The 15,310-nt window shown below is 35.9% G+C and overlaps 1 protein-coding gene across 1 annotated transcript in view; it reads right to left on the bottom strand.

Annotated features, from left to right (window-relative positions):
* Positions 1-14,418, bottom strand: part of LOC121373385 (calpain-5-like) — a 35,364-nt gene extending 20,946 nt beyond the window's left edge. Inside the window, exons 1-4 of the mRNA XM_041500013.1 lie at positions 14,130-14,418; positions 13,040-13,171; positions 10,700-10,902; positions 8,588-8,777 (exon numbers count right to left, since the gene is read on the bottom strand). Of these exons, the coding sequence (XP_041355947.1) occupies positions 8,588-8,777; positions 10,700-10,902; positions 13,040-13,171; positions 14,130-14,282 (678 nt within the window). The 5' untranslated portion in view covers positions 14,283-14,418. The remainder of the gene's footprint in view (positions 1-8,587; positions 8,778-10,699; positions 10,903-13,039; positions 13,172-14,129) is intronic.
* Between the last annotated feature and the right edge of the window lie 892 nt (positions 14,419-15,310).

The raw sequence follows: 15,310 nt of genomic DNA, 5'->3' as shown, positions 1-15,310 counted from the left end.
AATACAGTGTGTAGCATCAGAATATAGTGTCATAATACAGTGCGTAACAACAGAACATACTGTGATAATACAGTGTAACAACAGAACATACTGTGATAATACAGTGCGTAACAACAGAACATACTGTGATAATACAGTGTGTAGCATCAGAATATAGTGTCATAATACAGTGCGTAACAACAGAACATACTGTGATAATACAGTGTAACAACAGAACATACTGTGATAATACAGTGTGTAACAACAGAACATACTGTGATAATACAGTGTGTAGCATCAGAATATAGTGTCATAATACAGTGCGTAACAACAGAACATACTGTGATAATACAGTGTAACAACAGAACATACTGTGATAATACAGTGTAACAACAGAACATACTGTGATAATACAGTGTGTAGCATCAGAATATAGTGTCATAATACTGTGCGTAACAGCAGAACATACTGTGATAATACAGTGCGTAACAACAGAACATACTGTGATAATACAATGTAACAACAGAACATACTGTGATAATACAGTGTAACAACAGAACATACTGTGATAATACAGTGCGTAACAACAGAACATACTGTGATAATACAGTGTAGCATCAGAATATAGTGTCATAATACAGTGCGTAATAACAGAACATACTGTGATAATACAGTGTAACAACAGAACATACTGTGATAATACAGTGTGTAGCATCAGAATATAGTGTCATAATACAGTGCGTAACAACAGAACATACTGTGATAATACAGTGTAACAACAGAACATACTGTGATAATACAGTGTAACAACAGAATATAGTGTCATAATACAGTGCGTAACAACAGAATATAGTGTCATAATACAGTGCGTAACAACAGAACATACTGTGATAATACAGTGTAACAACAGAACATACTGTGATAATACAGTGTAACAACAGAACATACTGTGATAATACAGTGTATAGCATCAGAATATAGTGTCATAATACAGTGCGTAACAACAGAACATACTGTGATAATACAGTGTAACAACAGAACATACTGTGATAATACAGTGTGTAGCATCAGAATATAGTGTCATAATACAGTGCGTAACAACAGAACACACTGTGATAATACAGTGTAACAACAGAACATACTGTGATAATACAGTGTGTAGCATCAGAATATAGTGTCATAATACAGTGCGTAACAACAGAACATACTGTGATAATACAGTGTAACAACAGAACATACTGTGATAATACAGTGTGTAGCATCAGAATATAGTGTCATAATACAGTGCGTAACAACAGAACATACTGTGATAATACAGTGTAACAACAGAACATACTGTGATAATACAGTGTAACAACAGAACATACTGTGATAATACAGTGTGTAGCATCAGAATATAGTGTCATAATACAGTGTGTAACAACAGAACATACTGTGATAATACAGTGTAACAACAGAACATACTGTGATAATACAGTGTGTAGCATCAGAATATAGTGTTATAATACAGTGCGTAACAACAGAACATACTGTGATAATACAGTGTAACAACAGAACATACTGTGATAATACAGTGTGTAGCATCAGAATATAGTGTCATAATACAGTGCGTAACAACAGAACATACTGTGATAATACAGTGTGTAGCATCAGAATATAGTGTCATAATACAGTGCGTAACAACAGAACATACTGTGATAATACAGTGTAACAACAGAACATACTGTGATAATACAGTGCGTAACAACAGAACATACTGTGATAATACAGTGTGTAGCATCAGAATATAGGGTCATAATACAGTGCGTAACAACAGAACATACTGTGATAATACAGTGTGTAGCATCAGAATATAGTGTCATAATACAGTGCGTAACAACAGAACATACTGTGATAATACAGTGTAACAACAGAACATACTGTGATAATACAGTGCGTAACAACAGAACATACTGTGATAATACAGTGTGTAGCATCAGAATATAGTGTCATAATACAGTGCGTAACAACAGAACATACTGTGATAATACAGTGTAACAACAGAACATACTGTGATAATACAGTGTGTAACAACAGAACATACTGTGATAATACAGTGTGTAGCATCAGAATATAGTGTCATAATACAGTGCGTAACAACAGAACATACTGTGATAATACAGTGTAACAACAGAACATACTGTGATAATACAGTGTAACAACAGAACATACTGTGATAATACAGTGTATAGCATCAGAATATAGTGTCATAATACAGTGCGTAACAACAGAACATACTGTGATAATACAGTGTAACAACAGAACATACTGTGATAATACAGTGTGTAGCATCAGAATATAGTGTCATAATACAGTGCGTAACAACAGAACATACTGTGATAATACAGTGTAACAACAGAACATACTGTGATAATACAGTGTGTAGCATCAGAATATAGTGTCATAATACAGTGCGTAACAACAGAACATACTGTGATAATACAGTGTAACAACAGAACATACTGTGATAATACAGTGTGTAGCATCAGAATATAGTGTCATAATACAGTGCGTAACAACAGAACATACTGTGATAATACAGTGTAACAACAGAACATACTGTGATAATACAGTGTAACAACAGAACATACTGTGAAAATACAGTGTGTAGCATCAGAATATAGTGTTATAATACAGTGCGTAACAACAGAACATACTGTGATAATACAGTGTAACAACAGAACATACTGTGATAATACAGTGTGTAGCATCAGAATATAGTGTCATAATACAGTGCGTAACAACAGAACATACTGTGATAATACAGTGTGTAGCATCAGAATATAGTGTCATAATACAGTGCGTAACAACAGAACATACTGTGATAATACAGTGTAACAACAGAACATACTGTGATAATACAGTGCATAACAACAGAACATACTGTGATAATACAGTGTGTAGCATCAGAATATAGTGTCATAATAGTGCGTAACAACAGAACATACTGTGATAATACAGTGTGTAGCATCAGAATATAGTGTCATAATACAGTGCGTAACAACAGAACATACTGTGATAATACAGTGTAACAACAGAACATACTGTGATAATACAGTGCGTAACAACAGAACATACTGTGATAATACAGTGTGTAGCATCAGAATATATATAGTGTCATAATACAGTGCGTAACAACAGAACATACTGTGATAATACAGTGTAACAACAGAACATACTGTGATAATACAGTGTGTAACAACAGAACATACTGTGATAATACAGTGTGTAGCATCAGAATATAGTGTCATAATACAGTGCGTAACAACAGAACATACTGTGATAATACAGTGTAACAACAGAACATACTGTGATAATACAGTGTATAGCATCAGAATATAGTGTCATAATACAGTGCGTAACAACAGAACATACTGTGATAATACAGTGTAACAACAGAACATACTGTGATAATACAGTGTATAGCATCAGAATATAGTGTCATAATACAGTGCGTAACAACAGAACATACTGTGATAATACAGTGTAACAACAGAACATACTGTGATAATACAGTGTGTAGCATCAGAATATAGTGTCATAATACAGTGCGTAACAACAGAACATACTGTGATAATACAGTGTAACAGAACATACTGTGATAATAGTGTGTAGAATCAGAATATAGTGTCATAATACAGTGCGTAACAACAGAAAATACTGTGATAATACAGTGTAACAACAGAACATACTGTGATAATACAGTGTGTAGCATCAGAATATAGTGTCATAATACAGTGCGTAACAACAGAACATACTGTGATAATACAGTGTAACAACAGAACATACTGTGATAATACAGTGTAACAACAGAACATACTGTGATAATACAGTGTATAGCATCAGAATATAGTGTCATACAGTGCGTAACAACAGAACATACTGTGATAATACAGTGTAATAACAGAACATACTGTGATAATACAGTGTAACAACAGAACATACTGTGATAATACAGTGTAACAACAGAACATACTGTGATAATACAGTGTGTAGCATCAGAATATAGTGTCATAATACAGTGTGTAACAACAGAACATACTGTGATAATACAGTGTGTAACAACAGAACATACTGTGATAATACAGTGTAACAACAGAACATACTGTGATAATACAGTGTGTAGCATCAGAATATAGTGTCATAATACAGTGTGTAACAACAGAACATACTGTGATAATACAGTGTAACAACAGAACATACTGTGATAATACAGTGTGTAGCATCAGAATATAGTGTCATAATACAGTGCGTAACAACAGAACATACTGTGATAATACAGTGTAACAACAGAACATACTGTGATAATACAGTGTGTAGCATCAGAATATAGTGTCATAATACAGTGCGTAACAACAGAACATACTGTGATAATACAGTGTAACAACAGAACATACTGTGATAATACAGTGTAACAACAGAACATACTGTGATAATACAGTGTGTAGCATCAGAATATAGTGTCATAATACAGTGTGTAACAACAGAACATACTGTGATAATACAGTGTGTAACAACAGAACATACTGTGATAATACAGTGTAACAACAGAACATACTGTGATAATACAGTGTGTAGCATCAGAATATAGTGTCATAATACAGTGTGTAACAACAGAACATACTGTGATAATACAGTGTAACAACAGAACATACTGTGATAATACAGTGTGTAGCATCAGAATATAGTGTCATAATACAGTGCGTAACAACAGAACATACTGTGATAATACAGTGTAACAACAGAACATACTGTGATAATACAGTGTGTAGCATCAGAATATAGTGTCATAATACAGTGCGTAACAACAGAACATACTGTGATAATACAGTGTAACAGAACATACTGTGATAATAGTGTGTAGAATCAGAATATAGTGTCATAATACAGTGCGTAACAACAGAAAATACTGTGATAATACAGTGTAACAACAGAACATACTGTGATAATACAGTGTGTAGCATCAGAATATAGTGTCATAATACAGTGCGTAACAACAGAACATACTGTGATAATACAGTGTAACAACAGAACATACTGTGATAATACAGTGTAACAACAGAACATACTGTGATAATACAGTGTATAGCATCAGAATATAGTGTCATACAGTGCGTAACAACAGAACATACTGTGATAATACAGTGTAATAACAGAACATACTGTGATAATACAGTGTAACAACAGAACATACTGTGATAATACAGTGTAACAACAGAACATACTGTGATAATACAGTGTGTAGCATCAGAATATAGTGTCATAATACAGTGTGTAACAACAGAACATACTGTGATAATACAGTGTGTAACAACAGAACATACTGTGATAATACAGTGTAACAACAGAACATACTGTGATAATACAGTGTGTAGCTTCAGAATATAGTGTCATAATACAGTGTGTAACAACAGAACATACTGTGATAATACAGTGTAACAACAGAACATACTGTGATAATACAGTGTGTAGCATCAGAATATAGTGTCATAATACAGTGTGTAACAACAGAACATACTGTGATAATACAGTGTAACAACAGAACATACTGTGATAATACAGTGTGTAGCATCAGAATATAGTGTCATAATACAGTGTGTAACAACAGAACATAGTGTGATAGTGGGTCATTATCAGATAAAGTCCCATTTTGATGTCGCCAGCGTTTAGGAGCTAATTTTTACAATAATACTCACAACATTCTCATGATTTGTAACTAAATAGTGACTTACAATATTAATTCATTATTCTACACAAGATATTGTTTTTCAAGTTTCCTGATTATGAACTTTTTTATGCTAATGGTATCACGTGTCAGCAAAATCAGCATGTTGCCAGTATAGGGGGCAGCGATATATTGTCAGGGCTACCATCGATACAGATTCGCAATGGATTTTGTGTGTTTGGTGTTTAAATGACTATATAACTATGTAAAAAAGAATGGTGTATTGGGTATGGCACCATGAAACATTGCATACAGCTATGCATTTTAAGTAAATAGTGTCATTTCTGTAAAATGTAGTCAGTACAGTAACATATTTTTCATTACAGTACTGACACAGTGTCACGGTACTGACACATTATTACACAACAACTGACATAATGGGTACCATAAAGTGCAAAATAGATATTAATATTTGTAATTTTATATCATTAGACCGAAATAACTCAAAATTACCAAATGACGTATTCGTACCATTTTACATATTAAATCGAACTTCTAAAATCTTAAATACAATGTTTTTGAAATGGCAGGAATTTTTCTATAGTAAGTTTACAGCTACTTAACTATACCAAATTTTCTAGTGCGGACACTGTTCTAGAGGAGGATATTGGAAGTCTTAATTATCCGCCCCCACCCCCACCTACACTGAATTTCACAATGATTCTAAAATGCAGTGTAACTAATAAATATGATGGAGGTTGTTCGTTTTAGTAGTTATAATGTAATATTTTGGTCGACTGTTGTTTTCTTTATTGTTTGTTTGTTTTTACGTTTGTGTGTATTTTTTGGTGGATTTTGTTTAGGTACTTTATTTATTTATTTATTTATTTATTTATTATTAAGGAAGATTGCTTTTGTCAGCATATAATGTACATGTATGTTTGTTTAACTTACAATACGACAAAAGGCATTTTAGATGTTTTACATGTTGCGATAAAGAGAAAGTGAGGCGGGTAAATACAACAGTTTTATAAAGGTACATGGACTTCGTTATGTGTGACATACTGTAATAAATATAGAGATGGTAAAAAAAGAGTTAAGTATGTAGACCTCTAAATATCTGCTGATTCACCACACTGATGGTATTCTGTCGACACATACATACAATGTACTTTGTATACAGTCCTCAATATTGCCTACATCGTATACCACTTGAAACCAGAACACGCATTTGAGGTTGTGCTTATCGGTCAGAATTTTGAAGAGGTGTTCCCATCAGCGTCTTAAAATGTTTCAAAACCGTTTTGGGAATGTTTTAACGACATAAAGTTTTGGTCGTTCCTAGACAGTGCTATTATGATGCTTTCTGAATGCTTTATTGTGTTTTAATTCAGGCGTTTGCATCTTGGAATCAAATACACAACGTACTGAGTGTGGACGTTAAAACGCTTTCAAAACGATATAAAAAGGCTTGTGGGAACAGCTAGTGATTAAAACAGTTGTCATGAAACAGTTTGGTGACGTTTTAGAAGTGGTTTTAGTGGGAGCTCATCTTAACATATTATAATACATTCAGGCAGATTGTTGATGCTGTCGAGGTGTCAGTTCTGGACAGTGGAATGCATGAAATTGGTGATAATCGATTTTCTTTATCTGGTTTTGTTTTTTTCTCCTTATTATTTTTTTTTTTTGGTGTGTGGCCAACACGCAATAATTACATTAATGTAAGTGCATTACCTCTTTGGCATCGACTGGGTGATGAAATAGGGTAAGGTATTCAAACTGACTTTCTGAATGAAGACAGGGGGGACTGGAACAAAACCTCAAATTCGTGAAAAATTATCGAAATATATTCAGGCAAAATGTGCCAACTTGAAACATTTTTACCATGTATTTCCATCATTCTACCCTCAAAATTAGTTGTAATCCATGTAACATGCTTAGTCCTTCTTATGCAACCCTATATAGCTGTTTGGTAGTAATGCTAATATGAATAAACGTTGTTATCCAGATTCAGAAATTTTTATATAATTCGTGCAAAAGCCCTCCCTACAAAAATGGGAGTCCGTATGCCTATATGATCGCAATTCACTATACGCAAGTTACAGAGATCGCTACCCAATTTTAAAACAGTAGTTCCTAATCAATTCACTATACGCAAGTTACAGAGATCGCTACCCAATGTTAAAACAGTATTTCCTAATCAATTCTCAATTGACTAGAAATATTGCTAATCAAGGAAGGGAGGAAATGTTTTATTTAATGATGCACTCACCACATTTTATTTAAGGTTATATGATGTCGGACATATGGTTAAAGACCACACAGATATTGAGAGAGAAAACCTGCTGTCGATTGCCACTTCATGGGCTTTGGATTAGCAGCAAGTGATCTTTTATATGCACCATCCCACAGACAGGATAGCACATACCACGGCCTTTGTTACACCAGTTGTGGACCACTGACGGAAATCGCGCATCAGGCGAGCGCTGTACCAGTGAGCTACGTCTCGCGCCCCTGCTAGAGATTGAAAACAAAATGTTCCCAGAATGTGCGTCTCGGACATCTTTATTTCAAGCCTTTCTGCGGAGCATACCCCCCCCCCCACCCCCACCCCCCGATCTCACTCCCTGCAGGAGACACACTGTGGTGTTACATAATTATATATACACATGTAAATAATATTTTCATATACTTACCATTTGTGACACCCAATAGCCGATGTGTATTTTTGTGCCGGAGTGTCATTAAACATACATTCATTCATTCATTCATTCATTCATTCATTCATTCATTCCCTTTCGGAGCTTGGTTCATCTGCCTTAGATCGATAAACTTAAAATGCCCTTTTAGACTTTTTACATACCCCTCTATAACCCTCTTCACAAACTCGACTAATTATACCTTAATGCTACAGACGATGAATGCCTTCTGCCTGTTGGCGGCCAACAGCTTGTTGAGCAGAGCGCCCTTGTTCCCATGTTGATCCAAGTTCAACTCGCTAATGACAATCCTCTCGGAAATCCCGGCCGTGAAATCAACAAGAGCGTCAGCTATGAAACCATACCTCAGAGATTCGTAATCTCCATACAGCCTGAGGGAAAAAAAGAAGATATATACAGTGGAACCCCTATAAACCGGACACCCTTGGAACCAATAAAAATGTCCGGTTTTAAGAGGTATCCAGTTTAGAGAGGTTAAGTTCTCTACTGATTTAAAACAATTTTTTCAATAAAGTACCGTGAAAAATGTCTGGTTTGGGGGAAATTCCAGTTTACAGAGGGTCTGGTTTTGAGAGGTTTCACGGTCTATACCATACACGTCATAGATTCATAACCTCTGTACAGCCTAGGCAAAATAATATTTGGTAGCATGGGTTTATAAGGGGTTCCACATGCACCCCCCACACTACTAAACGTCCTTGGTATTTTCTTATACCCTTGTGTCTGGTGAAAAATATGTCCGTCAGGACTCCTCACATGAACAAACTTGAACCCCGTCCTTGGCATAAAAACAATACAAGATCAACCTGGAATGTCTATGCCTCATGCCAGACCTCTTATTCAGCTTTGGTGGGCAAAACTATGCCCGGTATCTGATATTCTTCTCAATGTCCATTGCTAACATTTTGACCTTCGATGATGTCATCTATCAGTGGAATATATCAGATGATAGGGCAATACATAAAATACCAACATTTTGACACCAGGTTTGTGAAAATTGGTCCATTTGAAGTGAAGTTATAAGCAACTTAGTTTGGCCTACCCCGAAAAAAAATGGGCATGGTTAAAAATAAAAAGTCCCAGTCCCATTTTGTTTCTGTTAACATGCTTTTTCCAAGTCTCCAGACACAAGAGTATAAGAAAATACCAAGGAAGTTTAGTAGTGTGTGTGTGTGTGTGTATGTGTGTGTGTGTGTGTGTGTGTGTGTGTGTGTGTGTGTTGTATGTGTGTCTGTGTGTGTGTTGTGTGTGTGCATGTGCATGTGTGTGCATGTGCATGTGTGTGCATGTGCGTGTGTGTGCATGTGGATCCCCCATAGCCCATGGACTATAATATCATTTGACAGAAAAAAGTCAAGTTTGTTTTGTTTAAAGACACCACTAAAGTATACTGATTTATTAATCATCGGCTATTGGATATTAAACATTAATTTGGTAATTTCGACATATGACATATTATGTAGTCTTAAGAGTAGAAATCTGCTACATTGTTCCATTAGCTGCAAGTGAACTTTTATTGACCGGTCTCGGTGGTGTCGTGGTTAGGCCATCGGTCTACAGGCTGGTAGGTACTGGGTTCGGATCCCAGTCGAGGCATGGGATTTTTAATCCAGATACCGACTCCAAACCCTGAGTGAGTGCTCCACAAGGCTCAATGGGTAGGTGTAAACCACTTGCACCGACCACAGATCCATAACTGGTTCAACAAAGGCCATGGTTTGTGCTATCTTGCCTGTGGGAAGCGCAAATAAAAGATCCCTTGCTGCTAATCGGAAAGAGTAGCCCATGTAGTGGTTTGGAGTCGGTATCTGGGTTAAAAATCCCATGCCTCGACTGGGATCCGAACCCAGTACCTACCAGCCTGTAGACCGATGGCCTACCACGACGCCACCGAGGCCAGTTTGACCACTGGGATACATCCCATGCCAGCAAGTGTTAGACAAAAGGTTGGCTGAGCAGACACCTGTAGTTTTAATTGTTTCTTTTTTGACTGGTACCATACCTGCCAGACCCACAATAACCTACTTTAACAGCATGATAACCTACTTAAGTTAAAAGTTTATTTTGTTAATCACACCACTAGAGCATATTGATTTGTTAACCATCAGCTATTGGATGTCAAACATTTGGTAATTTTGACATATATAGTCTTAGAGAGGAAACCTGTTACATTTTTCTATTGGTAGCAAGGGATCTTTTATATGCATCGATCATCCCACAGGCATGGATAGCACATACCACAGCCTTTGATATACAATGTCATAGTGTAAGGAACTTAAGAGACACAACTCACTTTGCATAGGCTTTCTCGAGTAAAGCGGACCAAAATTCGTTCTTCGACTTGGAGTGACAGAATACGAGGTTTCCATTTTTCGTGGGGAGTCGGTCGTCGATAACGACTTCTGTCCAAGACCCATAGCGAAAGAATGCGAAGTGGAAGATTCCTGCATATTCATTCTTCTCAGACCACTCCTGTTCCTTGTAGTTTGGCACTACCTGGACAAAATAAAATATAAATCGTATCAAACGTTTGTTTTGTTTAACGACACCACTAGAGCACATTGATTTATTAATCATCGGCTATTGGTTTTGTTTCTGTTTTAACTTATGACACCACTAGAGCACATTGATTTATTAATCATCGGCTATTAAATGTCAAAGATTTGGTAATTTTGAGCTATTAAATGTCAAAGATTTGGTAATTTTGAGCAATGTATAGTCTTAAGGTTAAGTTTGTTTTGTTTAACGACACCACTAGAGCACATTGATTTATTAATCATCGGCTATTAATTGGTTTTGTTTAACTTATGACACCACTAGAGCACATTGATTTATTAATCATCGGCTATTAAATGTCAAAGATTTGGTAATTTTGAGCAATGTAGTCTTAAAGTTAAGTTTGTTTTGTTTAACGACACCACTAGAGCACATTGATGTATTAATCATCGGCTATTAAATGTCAAAGATTTGGTAATTTTGAGCAATGTATAGTCTTAAAGTTAAGTTTGTTTTGTTTAACGACACCACTAGAGCACATTGATGTATTAATCATCGGCTATTAAATGTCAAACATTTGGTAATTTTGAGCAATGTATAGTCTTAAAGTTAAGTTTGTTTTGTTTAACGACATCACTTGAACACATTGATTTATTAATCATCGGCTATTAAATGTCAAACATTTGGTAATTTTGAGCAATGTATAGTCTTAAAGTTAAGTTTGTTTTGTTTAACGACATCACTTGAACACATTGATTTATTAATCATCGGCTATTGCATGCACTGGGCTAGTAAATAACTACTATTGCCATGCCCGACGGCTAGTGAAATTTTTTTTGTCAAATGTTGCAGTCAAGTCTGTTTTGTAAATATGAATACCCTGCTCCCACCCCCCACCCACAAATGTTCCTGTTTTTAACCTCTCCCTCCCTCTTTATATATATATATATATATAGGTGTAGTAGTGTTTGGATGAAGTGCTCCTACTGGCAGTAGCTAGTGGGAATTTCCCTATTAGCTCAGTTGGAAGAGTGCTGGAATCTCGTACTGAGAGTCTGTGGTTCAAATCCCCTCATTGGAGGTTGATTTTTCTGTTACATAGGTGACATATCCAATTATTACTATTATTTAGTAAAATTTGTATTAACTTAAAGTAAAGTTGAGCTATTGAATTTTTAATCGTGGCTAGTGAATTTTGTAAGAAAAGAAAGAAAGAAATGTTTTATTTAACGACACTCTCAACACATTTTATTTACGGTTATATGGCGTCAGACATATGGTTAAGGACCACACAGATTTTGAGAGGAAACCTGCTGTCGCCACTTCATGGGCTACTCTTCCGATTAGCAGCAAGGGATCTTTTATTTGCGCTTCCCACAGGCAGGATAGCACAAACCATGGCCTTTGTTGAACCAGTTATGGATCACTGGTCGGTGCAAGTGGTTTACACCTACCCATTGAGTCTTGCGGAGCACTCACTCAGGGTTTGGAGTCGGTATCTGGATTAAAAATCCCATGCCTCGACTGGGATCTGAACCCAATACCTATCAGCCTGTAGACCGATGGCCTAACCACGACGCCACCGAGGCCGGTATTTTGTAAGAAGTCTAGAAGCCCTGCCATTGTACAGCTATTGAGATTGAAAACATAGTGCTTGGCAACTAAATGACATTAGGATCGCTATATTAAATTAGGCCTTATGTAAAAATAGAATTAAAAAACCCCACCAAAAAACTATAATTTAAAAAAATAAATTAGTTTAACTGAATTTAGAGAAATTGTTTGTTAAAGTTTGTTTTGTTTAAAGATACCACTTACAGCACATCGATTATAATTTAGAAAAAAACTATATATTTGTACAAGTGGTCTAATAAAAAAGAAATAATTCAAAAGCTGAAAGAAAAACTACCGTATTAATAAAAAATTTAAGCTATTAATAATATTAAAAATGATAATATAATAACAATAATAATAATAGTAATAATAATTTGTTTTTCTTTTATTCTTTATATATATTATTTTGTATTACTATTATTTATTATTATTATTATTATTATTATTATTACATGTGTATAAAATTAATTTATTTTATTACTGTATTTCAAATTATTATTATTTTTATTATTTTTTGCTGTACCGCTCTCCAGAGCTTTTGTTCGAGTGCGAGACTGGAGCATGCTGTTATGAACCAGGCGTTTCCCAGTTCGCCCTGCACGAGGTTCTCACAGGCCACACCATCCAAGATCAGCTTCGGCACGTGGCATAATTCCTGGAATTATATATATAAAAAAATTGTTTTGTTTAATGACACCACAAGAACACATTGATTAAATAACCATCTGCTATTGGATGTCAAACATCTGGTAATTATGACATCAAGTGTCAGAGGGAAAACATTTTTCCATTAGGTCTCACTACACAGATGTCGTCTGCCATTGAAACCCAATGTTAAATTGCCGAACTTCAAATGAAGATTGCCAATATAGAATGGGTTCTCGTTGGCACTAACATACACCATTGAGAACATATATTGTATAAGCATTTATTTTCACTCCAAAATTTAAAACATTTCTGTCTTTGCTATATGTCTGCATCTGGCTGTAATACCAATCCGAACAGGTGGTTCATTAACCGATTCACCCCAGCTTTCTCTTACGCTATACACTCATGTCCCAAAAGGTCAATGCACAATATTACAAAATAGCATGGGCAAAATACAGCCAAAAGGCTTACCATTAAACATACATATTGTTTTAATTCTTTACCATTTCCTAGAAGTGAATATGTGAGCCATAACTTGTGTCACAATTAGGAATTATAGTGGACCGTGATGACTGAACTCTCACCCGGAAGTAATGTGTGTAGTGAGACCGTAGTAGCAAGGGATCTTTTATATGCATCATGCATTCCACTGGCACAGACATAGTAACACATACACGGCCTTTGATATAACAGTTGTGGTGCACTGGCTGGGACGAGAAATAGCCCAATGTGTCCACCGACGGGGATCGATCCCAGGCCCACCACACATCGGGCAGATGCTTTTACAACTGGGCTACGTCCTAATAGTCTTTCCCACAGGGAACACTTTTTTTTATACTATGGAATTTACTACAAAAACAGGAAAAAAACAAAAACAACATTAAAAAACTCCTACAAATTCAAGCAAATGAACGTAGATATTTACTTTAGTGACTAGCTGAACACAACCAAACATGTAAACTTACTTTTGGTCTTTTCCACTCAATATCGTTATCAACTTTACTGAAAAACACAGATTTGTTACTGGCGGTAAATTCGGGATCTTCGAAAAGTTGACCTTTTTTAATACACTCTTGTTTCAGATTTGCGTAATTTTGATTCCGAAATTTATTTGGCATGATGCGCTGCTCGTTACAGATATATAATTAACCCTTTTTGTGAATAATGTCCATGCCAAAATAACTGTTTTAATAATCACATTTTGTTTGTTTCGTCAACTGTTGTTGCCGACCACGAACTAATATTCTCATGACGTCATACCAAGGTTAACCCTGGAGGTATTCGTAACTAAGCGACCAGTCACTCACCCTTGTCAAGGTCGTATCCAAAACGAGGCTGCGGGGCAGAGTCGAGAAGACGTCATAAATACCCACTACGACTTGCTCACAGGCACTTGACACATATTATTAGGCCCTATACATGAATATAATTCACAATTTATTGTATATTGTTTTGCGGCCATTGAGTGACGGGTGTAATGATCGAGAGCGTAGCGCGAGATCTATTATACCCGCCACTCAACGGCCGCAATAACCGTGGTCTAACAAGACGAATCTCGAGTGATGGATGAGGTAACTATAGCTTGTACCACGCCCCATTTACCACGCCTTCATGACTTCACCATGGTCCCAAAGACATTTTAAAATTTAATTTTAGCGGGTACATTAAAATTACAGTATCTGGTTACCATATTATAACATCATGTACAAATATAAAATACAAGCTGAAATGCACTTTTAAAAAATTCGTGCGTGTTGGCTATGAACGGAGATCGTCATTTTTTTAAGTATACGCTCGATTCGTTGCCTGTGCCGCCATTGCTCAGCAAAGCACAAAGAACAGCCTGTTGTCAGTTTCATTTAACACGTGCGTTTGCGGATTTGAAATTGTAGGGTTCGTCTAAAAAAAAATGAAATGAGACGTCTTGCGCTGTACGAAGAACGTTCGGTTGAGGACAGAGTACTAGTCTTTCGTTAAAAGGACAGACCCTAGTTTTTAAACACTTAGGCATATTTTTCATCTATACCCTAGTTTCAACCCGTAAAAATAGACACTAAGTTTGGTTAATTTACAAACCTAAAACAAATTTGGATACAACAGAGTGAAACAAGAGCGAGTCGTTGAAATACCCTTAAAAACAGACTAA

This window comes from Gigantopelta aegis, chromosome 5 (genome assembly GCF_016097555.1).
Source record: "Gigantopelta aegis isolate Gae_Host chromosome 5, Gae_host_genome, whole genome shotgun sequence".
Taxonomy (NCBI): domain Eukaryota; kingdom Metazoa; phylum Mollusca; class Gastropoda; order Neomphalida; family Peltospiridae; genus Gigantopelta; species Gigantopelta aegis.
This window is presented reverse-complemented; position numbering and strand designations above follow the sequence as displayed.